Source organism: Crinia signifera, chromosome 2, assembly GCF_055691185.1.
Source record: "Crinia signifera chromosome 2, ASM5569118v1, whole genome shotgun sequence".
Classification (NCBI taxonomy): domain Eukaryota; kingdom Metazoa; phylum Chordata; class Amphibia; order Anura; family Myobatrachidae; genus Crinia; species Crinia signifera.
Window position 1 is genome coordinate 217,151,731 of NC_139218.1, and position 19,658 is coordinate 217,171,388.

The 19,658-nt window shown below is 43.3% G+C and overlaps 2 protein-coding genes across 2 annotated transcripts in view; one reads left to right on the forward strand and one right to left on the reverse strand.

Moving 5' to 3' along the window:
- Positions 1 to 19,658, reverse strand: part of NLE1 (notchless homolog 1) — a 90,380-nt gene that overhangs the window by 34,824 nt on the left and 35,898 nt on the right. The gene's annotated exons all lie outside the window — the stretch shown is intronic.
- On the forward strand, positions 6,975 to 8,619 carry LOC146058979 (E3 SUMO-protein ligase ZBED1-like). Its single transcript, XM_083171152.1, has 2 exons — positions 6,975 to 7,299; positions 7,561 to 8,619. Exons 1-2 carry the CDS (start codon positions 7,166 to 7,168, stop codon positions 8,237 to 8,239), a joined length of 813 nt encoding a protein of 270 aa, XP_083027278.1. The 5' UTR covers positions 6,975 to 7,165; the 3' UTR covers positions 8,240 to 8,619.

Here is a 19,658-nt window from a genome sequence, read left to right on the forward strand (position 1 = left end):
CAGATCCATCAATCAAGGCATTGATATTGCTATACACTAGATTCATCGACGGTATCTTAATCATATGGACTGGGGGGACACAGAACTGTCCAATCTCATGGAGAATATCAACCAAAATGACCCGGTCATCAAATACACGTTCCAATGAAGCTATGAGACTATCCACTATCTAGATGTCTCTTTAAAACTTAATTAAGGGAGAATTCAAATCTCCATTTACACCAAACCGACAGATCGCAATAATCTTTTAAGAGCTAACAGCCATCATCCAAAGGCCCTACTAAAGGGGCTCCCGAAATCCCAATACATCAGGACAGCAAGAATTACCATTGAACAACTTGAAATCGAAGAAGCGCTGAACAGCATGACCAGAAGATTAATTGACAGAAGCTATGATTAGAAATCCTTGTCAGAGATCAAAGAGTAAGTGAAAACTATTCCTAGGGACACCCTATTAAAGCCTGAGGTCAGAGACACTAAACAAGTGATTCCGTGGAAAAACACCCATAACACATGCAGTCCAGTTATACAACATGCGGTCAGCTTTATGGCCGATAGTTAAAACATATATGGATTTACCGATATTTAAGAACCAAAGACCAATGTCATGCTTTATGCGAGCAAGAAACATCAAAGATACTATAGTTCACATGGACATAACAGGGTTCAAAGCCACTAAAAACAAAAGTCACTTTCACAAGTGTATAGGATGTGAAAAATGCTAATTTATGCTGGTTGGAACCAATGTTCCCTCTAATTTTACGAAGACTGTGTGCGGCTAAAGATTTTGGCTGTGCAACTTTGGAAGGAAATTTAAATTTTTGTGCGTCACTTATATATAACTGGAAAATGACGTTCAGCATTTGTGTTAACTTTACTTCAAAATTATATTAAACATTTAAACATTCAAAACACAGCACACAATGTAGTTAATGGGTGAAACACACATTTAATTGAGTCCACAACTGCAAAAAGGGACCACTGCTGCTTTGTGCGCTCTATTGTAATGTCTGTGCGCATGCTCGTCGAGGTGTGTGCGCGCGCACGCGCGCACAGCTTAGAGGGAACACTGGTTGGAACACATTTCAAGCATCCCCATAGACCAATAGATGTGAAAATCAACTATGTACTCACATGTTCAAGCACTTTTATCGTGTACATCACCATGGGTGAGATTTAATAGGATGAGAGATTCAGAAAGTGAGATTTGGTAAGAAATATCCAGGTTTTTTTAAAGTGGCAATAATTTACACTGCAAAACCAGTTTGATTTTGAAGTGTAAATGATTGCCGCTTTAAAAAACCCTGGAGATTTCTTCCCAAATCTCTCTCTTTTTGAATCTCACATCCTATTAAATCTCACCCCATATATTTAATGTATAGTCTATGTCTAACCACACCAAACACAAAATAAGTTATTCACCACTTTGTTTTGTACTTTTCAGTGTTACAGCGGTACCCAGCAAGTGACAGCGGCGTCCAGCAGGTCTCCTAGGTTACTGAGAGGATACCATGGTAACCGGATGCCGCAGCCTTTGCCTGTCCTCCTGACCCGTGGATCTGGAAGCACTCGAGGCTGACACGCCGGAAGTGCCCCGAGAGACGCTGGGACCACTGTGACACATGACTGCACTTAGTATTTAAGGTAAGATTTGCACTATCTCTTCTTGTTCACACCTTGATAAAGGGGACATGGGCCTCAAAACGTCAGGCTAACTGATGTGACACCTCTTTGGAATAATTTTTTTTCTACAAATGCGTGAGTGCCGCCTCTTTTGTACTATGTCTATTTACTAACTATTTGGAAGGTACTACGGTTCTTCCTCGAGCAAAAATGAGTGCCGACCTTAACAGCATATACATATATAATATATATATATATATATATATATATATATATGAAGCAGGAAACAATGGCGGCACTCAGAGACTTGTGGATAAAAAAATAGGTACTTGTGTACTTTCACGGCTCCCATCGCATGCCATCGCATGCCATATATAGTGGCATGCGATGGCATGCGATGCGATGCGATTTTCCCGTGTTTTTATGCATTTTTGTTAAAATCGCATGCGATCGCATCGCATGCGATCGCATAAGATCGCATGCGATCTGATGCGATGCAATGTCATTTTTCACAGAAATTATGGACATGAGTTGACATCATGTAAAATGCACCCCAAATGTCATTTTTCACACTGTACCACCCCCACTATCAACGCCAACCCGAAGCGCGGCGAGCGCAGCGAGCCCGCGAGGGGAGGCGGTACGCGTCCTACGACCTTTTCATACCCCCACTATCCACGTCGGCGTGGAGTTGAGAATAGAAAGTGTGGCGAGCGCAGCGAGCCACCGAGCCCGAAGTGTGGCGAGGGGACGCGGATACCTGTGAAGCCCGCGAGGGGACACGGATACCTGTGAAGGTATCCGCGTCTCCTCGCCACGCTTCGGGCTCGCCACACTTTCTATTCTCAACTCCACGCCGACGTGGATAGTGGGGGTATGAAAAGGTCATAGGACGCGTACCGCCGCCCCTCGCGGGCTCGCTGCGCTCGCCACGCTTCAGGTTGGCGTTGATAGTGGGGGTGGTACAGTGTGAAAAATGACATTTGGGGTGCATTTTACATGATTTCAACTCATGTCTATAATTTCTGTGAAAAATGACATCGCATCGCACCAGATCGCATGCGATGCGATGCGATTTTTCCCTGTACGATGCACATCGTGGGAGCCGTGAAAGAACACAAGTACCAAAAAATATTTTATATAGCCATTAAAAGGTGCAACATACTGTATAACCGACGTTTCGGGGATGCCCCCTGTTTTCAAGGTGCAGAGTGTTGTTACATTCTGCACCTTGAAAATGGGGGACATCCCCGAAACGTCGGTTATATGTTGCACCTTTTAATGGCTATATAAAATATTTTTTTATCCACAAGTCTCCGAGTGCCGCCATTGTTTCCTGCTTCCTACTTGTGTGTTGGAAGGCACCGGAGCAGACATTACAGCTGGGACAGAGTGCCGGTTCGCCCCACAAATCTATATATATATATATGCACTATATATGCACTATATATGCACTATAGAGCGCTCGCTCTCCTTATTTCTTTGTATATATATATATATATATATATATATATATATACACAAAGAAATAAGGAGAGCGAGCGCTCTATAGTGCATGAATCTGTATAATAAATTTATTCAAGGTACACACAGGTTTACAGATGGCTTAAAATCACGTACCAGACAATGCGGTACTAAACACCGCAGATATAAAGCATAGACGTGCTGTCTCAGCAGCCGGGTGTTGGAGAGGTTACACTCACACAGCAATCCGACTTTGCAGCAGCAGCAGCGGTGAGACTCCACACGTCTGAGCGGCACGATATCCCCACAGGTAACTCCGGTCAGAGACGACGCTAGGCCACGCCCCAACGCGTTTCGTCATCGACTTCGTCAGAGGTCTGGTACGTGATTTTTAAGCCATCTGTAAACCTGTGTGTACCTTGAATAAATTTATTATACAGATTCATGCACTATAGAGCGCTCACTCTCCTTATTTCTTTGTAGACAAGCACCTGTTGGATCCAGGATTTCCTCACCTGAGGTGGAGAGCTTGGAGCTGCCGGGTTATATACCTGAGTGCCTATTATATACACGTGGAGGAACATTGTGTGGTATACCTTGCCCAATTGGACATTATTGACATTTTTAACTCCTTATTTTTCGCGCACTGTTAGTTTGCTATATATATATATATATATATATATATATATATATATATATATATTTATTAGTGGTGGGCAGATTAACGCGTTATTATCGCGTTAACGATAATTTCATTAACACGTTAACTCGTACGTCACGTGATCCGGCTGATCTCAGACCCGGAAGCCGGAAGAACAGCGCATTTTCGCGCAGACACAGCAGCCGAGGTCCGCACGCATGCGCATCGGCACTAGGAGGACGCCAGATTTTCGCCCCAAGACACAGCAGCCGAGGTCCGCGAGCGTGCGCATCGGCACTTGGAGGACGCCAGGACGTGTCTGCCGTGGTCCCCGCGATTGTGCTGCAGCATTTAGAAGAGGCCAGGATACCACTGCTGACATCCCCTTGCATGTGCTGCCGCACTTGGAAGACGCCAGGATACCGGTGCAGGGGTCCACGTGCATGTGCTGCTGCCGCACTTGGAAGACGCCAGGATAACACTGCAGAGGTCCCCGTGCATGTAACAGCAGAGGGGCTGCCAGATAGGAGGATGGAGAAGATCCCCAGGTGCATAAGGAAAGACGCTGAATATCCAAAAGGGCTACATCATCATACCACCGTGAGTTTGCCTCAAGAGAAGGCTGTAATTACATGACTAGTATAAAGGGGGTCATTATGAATGTGAGCAAGGACACTGTGTAGTCTACATGAGAAGAGGATGTCACTGCAGGCCCATACCAGAGGGGTAACATGAGGGGAGGATGCAATACCAGATGGGTACATGAGCTGAGGATGCTACTGCAGCCCCATAACAGAGGGGTGGATGCCATACCAGAGGGGTACATCAGGGGAGGATGTTCCTGCAGCCCCATAACAGAGGGGTGGATGCCATACCAGAGGGGTACATCAGGGGAGGATGCTACTGCAGCCCCATAACAGAGGGGTGGATGCCATACCAGAGGGGTACATCAGGGGAGGATGCTACTGCAGCCCCATAACAGAGGGGTGGATGCCATACCAGAGGGGTACATCAGGGGAGAATGCTACTGCAGCCTCATAACAGAGGGGTACAAGCCACTAGGGCTGGGGTAATAGGGTGGGTACTGTATTTCACAGGGGATGGGGTGAGTACACAATTCTAAACAGGTCTATAAGTTTGCATGTCAGTGTCCAATCCCTACCTTAACATTCCAGCAAACTTGGGTAGAATGATAAAGTGGCAGTACTAAAGAACGGACAGAGTGACATTACCGCAGGCTGTCCGGCAAGACGCGCAATTCCCCCAACTACTGACCAGCAGCAGCGGGAGCATCGTGCAAGACTACAAGAGATCGTCTGAGGTTGAGGTGTGGAAAGGGGGTAATGAAAGTTGTAGCCTGCGGCAGCTTACTTAGGGCCCTTAATTTATTAACAGTTCATTATATAGCACAGCATATTCCATTGTGCTTTACAATGAAGATAGTGATAGAGCAAACTTAGTATTTACAGACAGTCAAACGTTAGGAGGGCCCTGCTCGCAAGACATTAATCATTAATCAGTGTCATTGCAAAACTGTGGTATAAAGTCTACTTTTTTTTTTCTATATGATACAGTAACAGTGCTCTTATGTCCCTTTTTATCATCTGAGGTTAGTGTATGGAAAGGGGGTAATGAAAGTTGTAGCCTGCGGCAGCTTACTAAGAGCCCTTTATTTATTAACAGTTTATATTATATAGCACAGCATATTCCTTTGTGCTTTACAATGAAGATAGTGATAGAACAAACTGGGTATTTACAGACAGTTAAACATTAGGAAGGCCCTGCTCGCAAGACATTAATCAATAATCAGTGGCACAGCAAAACTGGGGTGTAAAGTCTACTTTTTTCTTTCTATATGATACAGTGGTCTTATCTCACTTTTTTTTCTGTCCCCCCTTACAGAAATGACTAAATGGAGAAAGGAATAGAAATATTACATGGACATTTTCATTTTAAATCTCTTCCAGACGGCAGAGTTGATAAAACCAAAGTTGTTTGTAAACACTGCAACGTTGAATTGTCTTATCACCAGAGTACTTCGAGTTTAAAGTATCATTTAAATGCAATACACAGCGTTGATTCCAGAAAATCACCCAACGAAACAAACAGTGCAGTGAGGCTTCGGCAGACTACGTTGGATACAAGAAGCAAGAAAAGCTAACAAATAACTTAGCGAAGTGGATAGCTACAAGCTGCAGGCCGATTAGTATTGTGGAAGATGTCAGTCTCAAGAACATTCTTAGGATCGCAACGAATGACGCACCATCACAAGAAGAATACATGACTTGTATGAAAAGGAGAGGACTACAAAAGCGACAGCGTTACAACATGCACCACATGTTGCTCTCACTGGAGACTACTGGACATCGCTAGGTAACCATAATTACCTTGGAGTTACAGTGCATTATATAGATGAAAAGTGGGAGCTGCATTCACATGCTCTGACTGTAATGAAAACAGAAGAGAGACATTTTGCTGAAACATGTGCAGAACATTTTATTCATGTTGCACAGGAGTGGGACATTTCAGATAAAGTCAGCACACTTAGCACAGATAGCGCAAGAAATTTGATTGCCGCTGCAAGACATCTGCCTTTTGAACACGTCCCCTGCACTGCACACAGTCTCCAGCGTTCTATTACAGTATCTTTACAGAACAGTGCATTTGACAATGTCCTGGCCAAATGCAGAAAGGTTGTGGGCCACTTTAAACACAGTACATCAAATGCTGCAGAATTAAAAAAACAACGGTACTTATGTAGTATCTGGGCTGCCGATTTCTAAATCGGGTCGAATCGGGCACATCGCATCGCATCGCATGCGACCATCGATGCGATGCGATGCGATGACCCGATTTTTCCATAGGAATCAATGTTAAAATGGACTGAGTCCATTTTAACATGGAATTCAATGGGAAAAAGGGGTCCTTTTCATACCCCTACTATCCAAGTGGGCATGGAGTTGGATATAAACCTGTGGCGAGCGTAGCGAGCCACCGAGCCCGAAGCGTGGCGAGCGTAGCGAGCCCCGCGAGGGGACACAGAATACCGGCCCCTCGCGGGGCTCGCTTCGCTCGCCACGCTTCGGGCTCGGTGGCTCGCTACGCTCGCCACAGGTTTATATCCAACTCCATGCCCACTTGGATAGTAGGGGTATGAAAAGGACCCCTTTTTCCCATTGAATTCCATGTTAAAATGGACTCAGTCCATTTTAACATTGATTCCTATGGAAAAATCGGGTCATCGCATCCGATGGTCGCATGCGATGCGATGCGATATCGCATCGCATCGCATCTGATTGTATGCCTTAACTTAAGGCATACAATCAAAAAATCGGCAGCCCAGATACTACATAAGTACCAAAACAACAAATTGAACATTGACAAAAGAAGGAGTCGCTTATACAAGACATTCCAACCAGATGGAATTCGACTCTGGACATGGTAAAAAGCGTCTGCAGAAATGAACAGCCACTGAGGGATGTCCTCACCACACACAACACCAAGATTGCCATGCCAACTAAAGCTGAAATGGACAAACTGCAGAGGTTGGAAACGCTGCTGGAGCCCTGCAGGTATATTTTACATACATCATATATTTCATTTTCTCACTGTACTGTCTGTAAAAGATGTAGCATGAATGGGATGTAGTTACGATGCTGGCTCTCGGTATCCCATCGGTGAAGATCCTGCAGGGAGGGTTAAGGGTAGGACGGTTTAGTATATTTACTGGGGACTGTCTGAGTACTGGGATGCCACTGTTGGTATCCACGAGAATTGTCAGAATTCTCCCATACCCAACAAAATGGGGTTGAATTTTTGATTTACTGTTGCAGGTATGTGACGGAACTTCTGGGAGGAGAAAAGTATGTTTCGTGCTGTGTGGTTCTACCTGCTTTTTGCCATCTCTCTCGGGTCATGGCAAGCTCAGATGATGACCCTGCCTACGTGGTCAAATTTAAGTCTACATTCATAACAGACCTGGAGACACGCAAGGGAAATGCCAATCTTGCATATCTAAAGATTGCTAGTGCATTGGATCCAAGATTCAAAGACCTCAAGTGTATACCCAGACCTGAGAGGGTTGAGGTGTGGGCCTCAGTCACCAACTTACTCAAGGAACAGAGGTTTGCTGCGGAGAAACTGGTGGAAGCAACAACAGAGCCACCAAATAAAAAGTTAGCCCTATTGGCTGCTTCATCAGAGTCTGATTCTGAACAAGAGGAAGATTCAGTTGAGAACAGTGTGCGTCGATACAGAGCGGAGCCCACCATCAGTACAGAGTCCTGTCCGTTAGAGTGGTGGTCCAAACATGCAGGCTCACACAGCAGGCTGGCCTCTATTGCACAGAAGTACTTGGCCACACCTGCAACATCAGTACCCTGTGAAAGGTTGTTTTCTCTTGCTGGTCATATTGTGCAGAAGAAGTTTATTCTGGTCATATTGTGCAGTTTATCATCTGAAAATGTAAATAACCTGGTGTGTCTTAGCAACTGGCTTGGTGCTGAGGGCTAAATAGGTTACACACCTAAAAGATATCTGTCCAATCTGTCTGGTGGGAATAAAATCTGGTAAAGTATGAGGGCATATAACAATCAACCTTTTCCTCCCAAACACTGGAAAACAGACAGTGGTCATTCATCATTCATTACATCTGTTGTATTGATATAACAAATTTCTCGAAACAATTGTTTTTGTCTGTTTTCCAATTTTTGGGAGCAAATAGTTGATTGATGATTGTTCTTTGCTCTCATACCTTACAAATATTTGTTCCCAACAGATAGCTTCGACAGATATCTTTTAGGTATGTACTCTAGTTGGAGGAATGGACAGTAAATGCCATCTGTGTATTCTTTTTTGGTGTGCTCGACCACTTCACTCTAATGCTGTGTACACACGGGGGAGATATATTGCTCAGCCATTTATTGCTGAGCAATATATGGCTGACAAAAATGGGGTTCAGGGGAGGTGGAAATAATAATCCGCACACTAGTAATTCTGACCCTTCTAGTTATTTAGGGTCTGTAGGGACCGCCTTGTCATAAATTATCTTAATGGCGGGGGTGCTATCCGGGCAAAAATGGGTACAGTACAATCGAGGAAGAAGAGAAAGAATTTGCACTATGGATGCACACCTGGAAAAATAGTTTTTTTTAAATGTTGGGTACTTTATTAAACTCATTTTTAAGAAATAAGGGGGAGTTGATCCGTGTTCGTTGAATTTATAAATCCACGGATAATCCCACCTTATTGGTTGTGAGATGGATAAGGATTAAAATTTTAGACACACATGGACGAACAAACATGTACTGTGATTGGCCAAATGGCACTTTATAAAGATTAGAAAGTGTGTATATAGATTTAAAAATAGGCCTTGAATTCTATGTATTTATTTTTAGTTCATTCGCTGCCAAATAAACTCTGTAATTTTGAACAGTCTCTGAGTGGTACAATGTTTCAAATAAACACCAGTCTGTCTGAAATTGTGTCTGTTGTATTATTCATATATATTCCTTCTCATTTAGTTGTTACCATTTATTTTGTAACATTCTGTGTAGAGCAGGGGTGGCCAACCGGTCAGAGGTAAAGAGCCGAAAAATATCGGTAGTCAAGCTAAAGAGCCGACATCATGTGCGCGCCGAAGGCGCATGCGCCAAAAAAAGGGGCGTGGTCTATTTTGACCCCTTCGTGGGTGTGATACAAATATGCCTCCAATAGTGCAGTGCCATATATACATATGCCCCCAATAGTGCCAGATACACATATGCCCCCCACGGTGCCAGGTATGCACCACACGGTGCCGGGTATGACCCCACAGTGCCAAAAAGCTGGTATGCCCCCACAGTGCCACAAACTGCTATGCCCCCACAGTGCCACAAACTGCTATGCCCCCACAGTGCAAATTTCCCAGCAGCAGCACTCACCGTTGTTGCTGCTGCTGCCAGGTGGGCGGAGGACAGTCTGGTGTCCCCCTGCAGTCATCCTGTCATGTCACCGATGGGAGGAGAGCACAGCACACCACGCGTCTCCTTCCCCCTCATTTCCCTGTGACTGGGCCGCCCACCAATCAAAGCTCGCTGGCCGGCTCCTGATTGGCTGCTGGCCCACGAGCTCTGCTTGGCGGACGGCCCAGTCACAAAGATGCACAGTAAGGGGTAGGAGAGATGCGCGATGCGCGCTCTCCTCCCCTCAGAAGGAGAAGGGATTCAGGGAACCGGCAGCAGGGGGGACTGGGACAGACGGTGGGCGGCGGGCAGCAGTGGGAGCAGGAGCCGCACTTTACAAGGGGGAGAGCCACATGAGGCTCAAGAGCCACAGGTTGGCCACCACTGGTGTAGAGTAATACACTTCTTGTGCAGGGTCTTTTATGATCCTCTGCTGACCTATGCTGGTTATTCAACACAATTGCAGTTATATTCCACACAGTTGCAGTTGGATATACTGTTTTTAATATGACCGTTAATGCCCTCAGATAGGGTTTGTGGTTATATATTTTTAGTTAATCTGCTATACAGCAGTATCCCGCCATATAGTTTGGTCCCATTAATTTTTTAACACATTTTAGGGAATTCAGCTGAGAATTTCAGTGCTGCTTTAAGATCTTAATATACACTGATTTATTTAGCAGTTGCCGTCATTAATTTCTTACGGAGGACAACACATTGGTGGGCACGTTCTCTCACAGCATGCCAAGCCAAGGTGCTGTTATTGATATATGGTTTAAACAGTATATTGCCTGCACAGATTTTAGTTGTTTAATACAGCCTGCTGGTTAGCCTTCCAATAGGGATGATGGCTCTATGAGGCCTCTACACTCAGGATATGAGACCGCTGTCATTTGCATACTTTCTCACAGTATGTAGTTAATACTCCCAGGTGTCGGTTGTTACCAAAATATATAGCAGGGTTATCTTATCAATTGCATACTCTCTCACAGCATGCAGTTAATATTCATAAATGTTGGTTATTATCTACCCTTATGGATTCAGTATTTAATTCTGATCCCTTTTGTCTGTACATCCAGGTAGAGGTGAATCACTGTCTCGCATTAGTAGTGATTTGCTGACCTCTAGTGGCTGGTAGACAATATTACACCTCTTGGTGTTTTAACCAGCAATTCATGACAGCCTTATTCCCAATTCTTATTAACTTGCGTGGGTTTAGGAGTTTTTTAGGTAAGAGGTTACCTCTTCCCTTGACAGGGGAGAGAGCGCAAGCCCTTCACTGGGCAGCCTGGTCCCCAGAGTAAGGTGCGTGAACTATGACAATTATTTCTGATTAATATCACATTTGTTTACAATAACATTGCTAACATAGATAGACAAGGACCTATTGTCATTATGTCGACACGTGTTTCACAACATGCTTTCTCAAGACACAAAGTTTGTGTCTTGAGAAAGCATGTTGTGAAACACGTGTCGACATAATGACAATAGGTCCTTGTCTATCTATGTTAGCAATGTTATTGTAAACAAATGTGATATTAATCAGAAATAATTGTCATCCCTATTGGAAGGCTAACCAGCAGGCTGTATTAAACAACTCAAATCTGTGCAGGCAATATACTGTTTAAACCGTATATCAATAACAGCACCTTGGCTTGGCATGCTGTGAGAGAACGTGCCCACCAATGTGTTGTCCTCCGTAAGAAATTAATGACGGCAACCGCTAAATAAATCAGTGTATATTAAGATCTTAAAGCAGCACTGAAATTCTCAGCTGAATTCCCTAAAATGTGTTAAAATATTAATGGGACCAAACTATATGGCCGGATACTGCTGTATAGCAGATTAACTAAAAATATATAACCACAAACCCTATCTGAGGGCATTAACGGTCATATTAAAAACAGTAAATCCAACTGCAACTGTGTGGAATATAACTGCAATTGTGTTGAATAACCAGCAGAGGTCAGCAGAGGATCATAAAAGACCCTGCACAAGAAGTGTATTACTCTACACAGAATGTTACAAAATAAATGGTAACAACTAAATGAGAAGGAATATACATGAATAATACAACAGACACAATTTCAGACATACTGGTGTTTATTTGAAACATTGTACCACTCAGAGACTGTTCAAAATTACAGAGTTTATTTGGCAGCGTATGAACTAAAAATAAATACATAGAATTCAAGGCCTATTTTTAAATCTATATACACACTTTCTAATCTTTATAAAGTGCCATTTGGCCAATCACAGTAAATGTTTGTTCGTCCATGTGTGTCTAAAATTTTAATCCTTATCCATCTCACAACCAATAAGGTGGGATTATCCGTGGACTTATAAATTCAACGAACACGGATCAACTCCCCCTTATTTCTTAAAAATGAGTTTAATAAAGTACCCAACATTTTAAAAAAACTATTTTTCCAGGTGTGCATCCATAGTGCAAATTCTTTCTCTTCTTCCTCGATTGCAATATATGGCTGAGCAATATATTGCTCAGTTTCTACTTTATATCAGCGACCAGAGATGGTCGCTGATGAAAAAGAAACTGCCGGGGGGAGCCTGGCAGTGGTAATCAGCTGGTCGCAGGAGCATGTTCCTGCCACCAGCGATCACCACAGGGGCAAAAATGGGAGCGCGCACCCGGCGATATATCGCCGGTGCACACTCCCATTGCGGGCAATATGGTCGCACAGCGACCATATTTCCTGCGATTTTGCACAAAATCGCCCCTGTGTGTACGCACCTTAACAGGGATATATCGCCGGTGCACACTCCCATTGTGGGCAATATGGTCGCACAGCGACCATATTTCCTGCGATTTTGCACAAAATCGCCCCTGTGTGTACGCACCTTAACAGGGACACTTGCTACTGTACATAGGAGCAGATGTACTAAGTGTGAAGAAGGGATAAAGCAGTGAAAAGTGCAGGGTGATAAGGTACCAGACAGTCAGCTCCTGTCAAATCCATAATTATTGACCGGTGCATTATCACCTTGCACTTATCACTGCTTTATCACTTCTTAATCCATACCTCCCAACATGACCCATTCCAGGAGGGATAGAATGCTCTGTTTCTGGACTTCCCTCTTATTTTATGATTGCCATCACCTGTTTTTAACAGGTTAATAATGGATAAGAAAGGTGTTCCACAACAGATGATGGCAATCATTAATCAAGAGGAAAGTCCACGAATAGAGTATTCTCTTTCTCCTGGAGAGGGGCATGTTGGGAGGTATGCTTTATCCCCATCTCCAGGCTTAATACATCTGCCCCATACACTGTTTATACTGCTACATTATGATTGTGGACTTTAGACTCTGAGGGTAACGTTTCTCTAAAAAGATAGCAAACAGCTAGCAAATAGCTTTGATTTTATATTTAAAATTTACCATTTATTTTACATTAATGCTAAAGAAATATTACATGCTAATGTGGATGTTAAAGCATACCTACCAACATGACCCTTTCCTCTAGGGGCAGAATGCTCTATTCCTGGGCTTTCCTCTTAATTTATGATTAATATCATCTGTGGTGAAGCACCTGTTTTAGGGCCTTATTCTAGTTCACTCTTTCTGACAAATTCCTTCTTAGATGGACAAAACCATGTGCACTGCACATTTTACATCTGCCCCCCTGCAGTGCACATGGTTTTGTCCATCTAAGAAGGATTTTGTCAGAGAGAGTGAACTAGTGAACTAGATCTAACCTGTTCAAAACAGGTAATGGCAATCATAAATTAAGAGGAAAGTCCAGGAGTAGAGTAGTTTGTCCCTCCAGGCATGGGTCATGTTGGGAGGAAATATTAGAATTATTTTAATTTATTTTATTAATTTCTTTTAAATGCTACAGTATGAGTAAATACTGCTGTGAAAAAGCACATTTTACTAAGTGTTTGCAAGCCAAATGTTATTGCACTGTTCTTCCTATAGCAGTTCTTAATAAAAGTGCGCAATACACTACTTTTTGAATACGTTCTTGAATTTTTGCATATAAATGCGATTAATCGCAGTTAATCGCAAAAATTTACTGAGATTAATTGCGATTAAAAATTTTATTCGTTGCCCACCACCAGAGGCAGAACTCTGGGAGGCAATGGAGTCATCTGCCGCCGGGCTGCTGCTCCCAAGGGGGCACTTCTCCTCCCCTGTGAGTTTGAATAAGTTAATTGAAAGCCTTTGATATCGCTTCTGTGGCTGTCTCCTCCTCATAGCAGGATCATAAATGTCACACTATCTTTATTCCAAACATAATATCCATAACATACATACCTACATGCATATATTTATATAGGATGGTGTGTGTGTGTGTTGAGAGGGGGCCACCACTTTTTATCTTGCCTCCGGGCAACTGCGACGAACTTACGCCACTGCCCACCACTAATATATATATATATATATATATATATATATATATATATATATAGATAGGGCAAAGGGGTCCCGGCACTCGTCTAGTGGGTACAGATACTCGGGGTGCCTCTCTATTTCCAGAGGAAAGATATAGCAAAGAATTTGCAGATGGCACTCACAAGATTATACGAAGTCTGCACGGCGGCAGCAATGATAGAACAAAAGAATCAACACAGGCTTGTGTGTCTAACGTTTCGGGCAAAGCCCTTTATCAAGACATGACAAGCCTGTGTTGATTCTTTTGTTCTATCATTGCTGCCGCCGTGCAGACTTCGTATAATCTTGTGAGTGCCATCTGCAAATTCTATGCTATATATATAGATAGATAGATATATTTATATTATATATAGATAGATAGATAGAGTCAGGTGAAGGCACTCCAATAACATCCAATTTAAGATTGCCGGGGTGCCGCACGCAGGAAGGGAACATATAATCGTGGCACTCACTCGGACTGACAAAAGAAAGCTTAGTACACTGGGTACAATGTCAACGTTTCAGTGTTTTATTCCGATCTTAGCCTTGAAAACAATATATATATATATATATATATATATATATATACAGGGGCGGATCCAGGATAAAATGACAGGGGGGGCACCATGATAAAAAAGGGTTTGGGTGGGGGAGGGGCGGTGTTAGTGGTGCCAGTGTACATGCTAAGAGAGGGTGGGAATGGAATTAAAAATAGGCCCTGGCATTTAAAGTACGCAGGCCCACCATGGCGACAAAAGTGAAGGATGTAGTTGTGCGCGCGCCGAAGGTGTGCTCCAGAAAAGGGGGTGTGTCAACACCATATACAACTTCTACACATTATGCAACAAAATACTAGACCCCATTATACTTGCCCTTTACACATGATGCCAAATGGAATGAGCCAAAATTGACATAATGCCACATGGATTGAGCCAAAATTCAAATAATGCCACATGGATTGTGTCAAAATTCACATAATGCCACATGGATTGAGCCAAAATTTACATAATAACACACGGATTGAGCCAAAATTCACATAATGCCAAATGGAGTGTGTCAAAATTCACATAATGCCACAAGGATTGAGCCAAATGCATAAAATGCCAGACGGATTGAGCCAAAATTCACATAATGCCACATGGATTGAGCCAAAATTCACATAATGCCACATGGATTGAGCCAAAATTCTCATAATGCCACATGGATTGAGCCAAAATTCACATAATGCCACACGGATTGAGACAAAATTCACATAATGCCACATGGATTGAGCCAGAATTCACATAATGCCACACGGATTGAGCCAGAATTCACATAATGCCACACAGATTAAGCCAAAATTCACAATACACTTCATAAACAGGGACATTGTCCACCAAAGGCGCGCATTAAACATTTACACCATAATGTCCATTACACGTTAAGTTACACGCCATTATGTCCATTATGTGTTATGCCAAACACCATAATGCCTATTAAAAATTATGCTACATAAGTGCTGCTTCTCTACATGCTCATTGCCAAGGGTTCCATGCTCATTGCCAGAGGTTCCATGCTCGTTGCCATGCGGGATTACATGCTCATTGCCAAGGGGGAATACATGCTCGTGGTAAATGGGGGACAGCCGCCGCCAGGCAGAAGTGATAGCCACTGACAGTGGCAGGGCCTGGCTGTATTCAGAGCACTGCAGGTCCCGGCTATTTGAAATAATACCCCTTTCACACCATAAAATGCATTCCCAGGTTGGCCCCTTTTACACCAGCCTAGTCCCTGCATTTTCTGGTGTGAGGGGGAGAGAAAACCACCCCTCCCCCCTTTAACCAGTTATCTCATTTAACCGGCTATATCTTCGGAACCAACTGACCCATTTACATGAGACAAGTATTATATTGAAGAACTTTTGAGTGGGCTTTGAATGATTTTGGTCCAGTGAAACTGGAATGTTTGGTTCCAGAGTAATCTGCCCTCAAAGAACATGAACAGCCATGACATTACAGTTCAAAAATAAAAAAATCGGTTTACACGCAATATCTCTGGAACCGAATGACTGATTTGGACCAGCCTGGTATCATATTGAAGGCCCAGCGATTTGGAATTGAATGATATCAACCACAAGCTTCTGGGATGCCAGGGCGGGAACTGGCAGCCGTCGAAACCGGGTGGGGGTCGGAATTGACGGGTCCCATATTATCCTATGGGGAAAAAACGTTACAGGTTTGCCAGGCGATATCTCCGGTTCCCGGGGGCTAGAGACACGGGGCTGGTCTCGTTGGAAAGCCCTGGTCCTCAGCTACAAAATAAATGACAGGGGGGCACGTGCCCGGGTGCCCCCCCCCCTGAATCCGCCACTGTATATATATGCACACATAATACTTGGAGCATTTCTCAAAACAGTTCCACTACAGTGGTTCTATGTTCTATATATGTGCTACAAAGATAATAGGCAATTTAGGAAAGCTACAGTATGTATGACTGCATTGTTTAAATGTTTTATTTAGTATGTGCCTAATTATGTGTGTTATGCCTCATGTAGACCACAAGATGTCCTTAAAAGGCTGAAGAAATATCACTGCATATTGACAGCATTTTCGCACGCACAAATATTATTGTCAATTATTTAAATGAAAATTCATTCAAATATTTTTTAAACAAAATGGAGCTGATGCAGAGTGAATACTATGACATCTTGGGCCAAATATAATAGGGTGAGAGTTTCAGAAAGTGAGAGATTTTGGGAGAGTTTTCCCATATTTTTTAAAGCAGTAATCAATTACACTGCAAAACCAGGTTGATTTTGCCATGTAATTGATTGCTGCTTTAAAAAACATGGGAAAACTCTCCCAAAATCTCTCACTTTCTGAAACTCTCACCCTATTACATTTGGCCCCTTGTGTGCATTTGCGGTGAGCATGACCTGAACATGCCTGGTTGAAAAGTAAGTGGTATTGTTTGATGGCCCTATAGTGTGGAGGAGGGCCCTCTCTCCTCCTGCATACCTCCCAACTGTCACGATTTTAGAGGGACAGTCCCGATTTTCGGGTCCTGTCCCGCTGTCCCACCCGCGGCAGGCATTGTCCCGCTGCGGGGGGTGGCAGTTGGGAGACCCCCCAATCTAGTAGAATAGACGCTGTGCGCATGTGCACAGCGTCTATTCTCGTATGAAAATGAGGTTGCGGCTAATTAGCATAAGCCGCACCCTCATTTGCATACGCCCCACCCCCTTTTCGGGCGCTCTCGCGGCTTCGCCGCGCGAGTGTCCCTATTTCTTCAGGTCAAAAGTTGGGAGGTATGCTCCTGTGCTTTTCTAAGAATATATCTCTGCCACTGTTATAATTGCATCAGTGTCCACTATTGCATCTGTCTTTTATTTCCCATGTCCTTGTCCTAATTTGCATTTGTACTATTTTCTTGTTTTGTTCTTTTGCTCATATATGTATTGTCAGGTGCTGCGGAACCCTTTTGGTACCACATAAATAAAAGATAATAATAATAATAATAATAAATAGACAGACAATAGGTTGACACCAAATGGTTGACATGCAACATGGTGAAAAGGTTGATATGGTCAAAAGGTCAACAAGAAAAAGGTCGACATGGGTTTTTCACAGTTAATTTAATTTTTGAGGACTTTTTCATATCTAACATTCAATTGAAAACGCACTGAGAAGCATGGCAAGCAAAGCAAGGGTATGTGTTACACTAATTGGGGGTCCATGTCGGCAGTGACTCAAAAATGTGAAAAACATATCTTTTTTCATAACAACCTTTTCACCATGTCGATATTTTGTCTATGTCGACCTCTTGTCCATGTCGACCTTGTGGTGTCGACACTATCTAATAATCCACACCCGCCTGGGAAAGCAGTATTATTTGCGAGTGGTCTGGTGCAGGTGCAGTAGCAGAGAGGATAGTCATTGGCTGTTCTGCAGACAATAAGGATCAGTGTTTTTTTCATTACTCTGGCAATTATTAACCTTTTGTGGGTGCGTTTAAGCATTTTATATTACTTGCTGTATCAGAGAGATCTTTGTGTCTGTGACATCATGGGGGGCAATTTACTAAGATGTGAGTTCTATTTCACATGGGTTGTTGCCATGGGCTATATCAGGATCTACATCTTACATATTTAGCTCCTTCTAGAAGATAATATATAGCATCTGGTGCCTAATTCAGACCTGATCGGAAGGAACTGAATTTGCCCCTGTTCCAATAGTGTGTGTGTGTGGGGGGGGGGGGTTGGCGAGTAAAACACTCGTTGAGGCATTCGCACGGGTAGGGGAGGGGGGTTGAGCAGGGCATAGGCAATCACAGGGGGATTTCTGGTTGTCCAGAAACCCCCATCCTCTTGTCAGGTGGTTCAAATTATGACAATTGCAATGGTATATGATATGATGACTAGAGCTGCCACCACATCATGCAGTGCAAGGAACAGAGCAAAACTGCTGCACATGCCCAGTGGTTGCAGCTTCTTCTACCAAGTTTACTGTGTGTGTGTGGATCTGCGTCCTCAATCAGAGCACCAGAGAGCAGCTACCAAGGAGAAGGGAAAGGAGCCTTACCATGAGGTAGGAGAGTGTGTACTTAGAAAGTACAGTACTGGTAATTTGTGTACTGCATTTGGAACCCCGCTCTAGAAATCCTGTATTTGTCACTGCAGAGGGTGGTATCAGGGAAAGGCTCAGAGTTTTCTGAAAACACTGGGCCTTCCCCTGGGAACACAGGCGTGGCATTCTGTGCTCGGGGTGGGCAATTGTTGTCCCATGACATCAGTGCCCGCCCCCAATTTGGCAATCAGTGGGCAAGATAAAAGTCAGTTCAGACTGACTTTTATTTGTGAATGGCAGAAAAATGAGCGATCATCAAATGATTTTTCAGCCAGGCGGCCACATGCGAGGGGACATGTTTGCATACACATGTCCTCTTATGCTACTGAGGGGATTTGTGCAGATCTGGGTGGGGTGGGTGTTTGGGCAGAGCTTAAATGCTTGCTAGGCAGCGAATACACGAGCGGGTCTGAATCATGGCCCTGAATGGTTGGCCCATGGCAACATCCCATGTTAATATATTTCCCACCATGTGTACAACAGCCACATGTGCTACAGTTGCTGACTGAAACACTCTGCATATAGGCGCTAATTCCTTTTTTTCCTGTATCTTTAAAAAAAAAAAATCGGTAAAAGACTCCCTTATAGTACCGAACAGTCTGCAACTCAACCCAATCTAATACGGAAGCAATATTAATTTTTCATCTTATTATCATTATTAAACATTTATGCTGCGCCAGCATATTATGCACGTTACAGAGAATGTTTATTCATTCACATCAGTCTCTGACCCACATAATTTTACAGTCTACAGTAAGTCTAAATTTAAAGTATTGGCTCATGGGACTGTATATTTTTAGCATCTGTAATGTAAGAACTCTGTACCGTCACAATTTTACTGTGTACTGCTTATATGCTACTTTGCTATGTACAATTTATAATAAAAAACAACTTTTAAACATCTACAATATTGACTTGAATTACAATCCTCAAAATGACCCAAGTGCAGCAGAAATTCTTCCTTGACAGTGTAGTGGGTTTTGATATAGA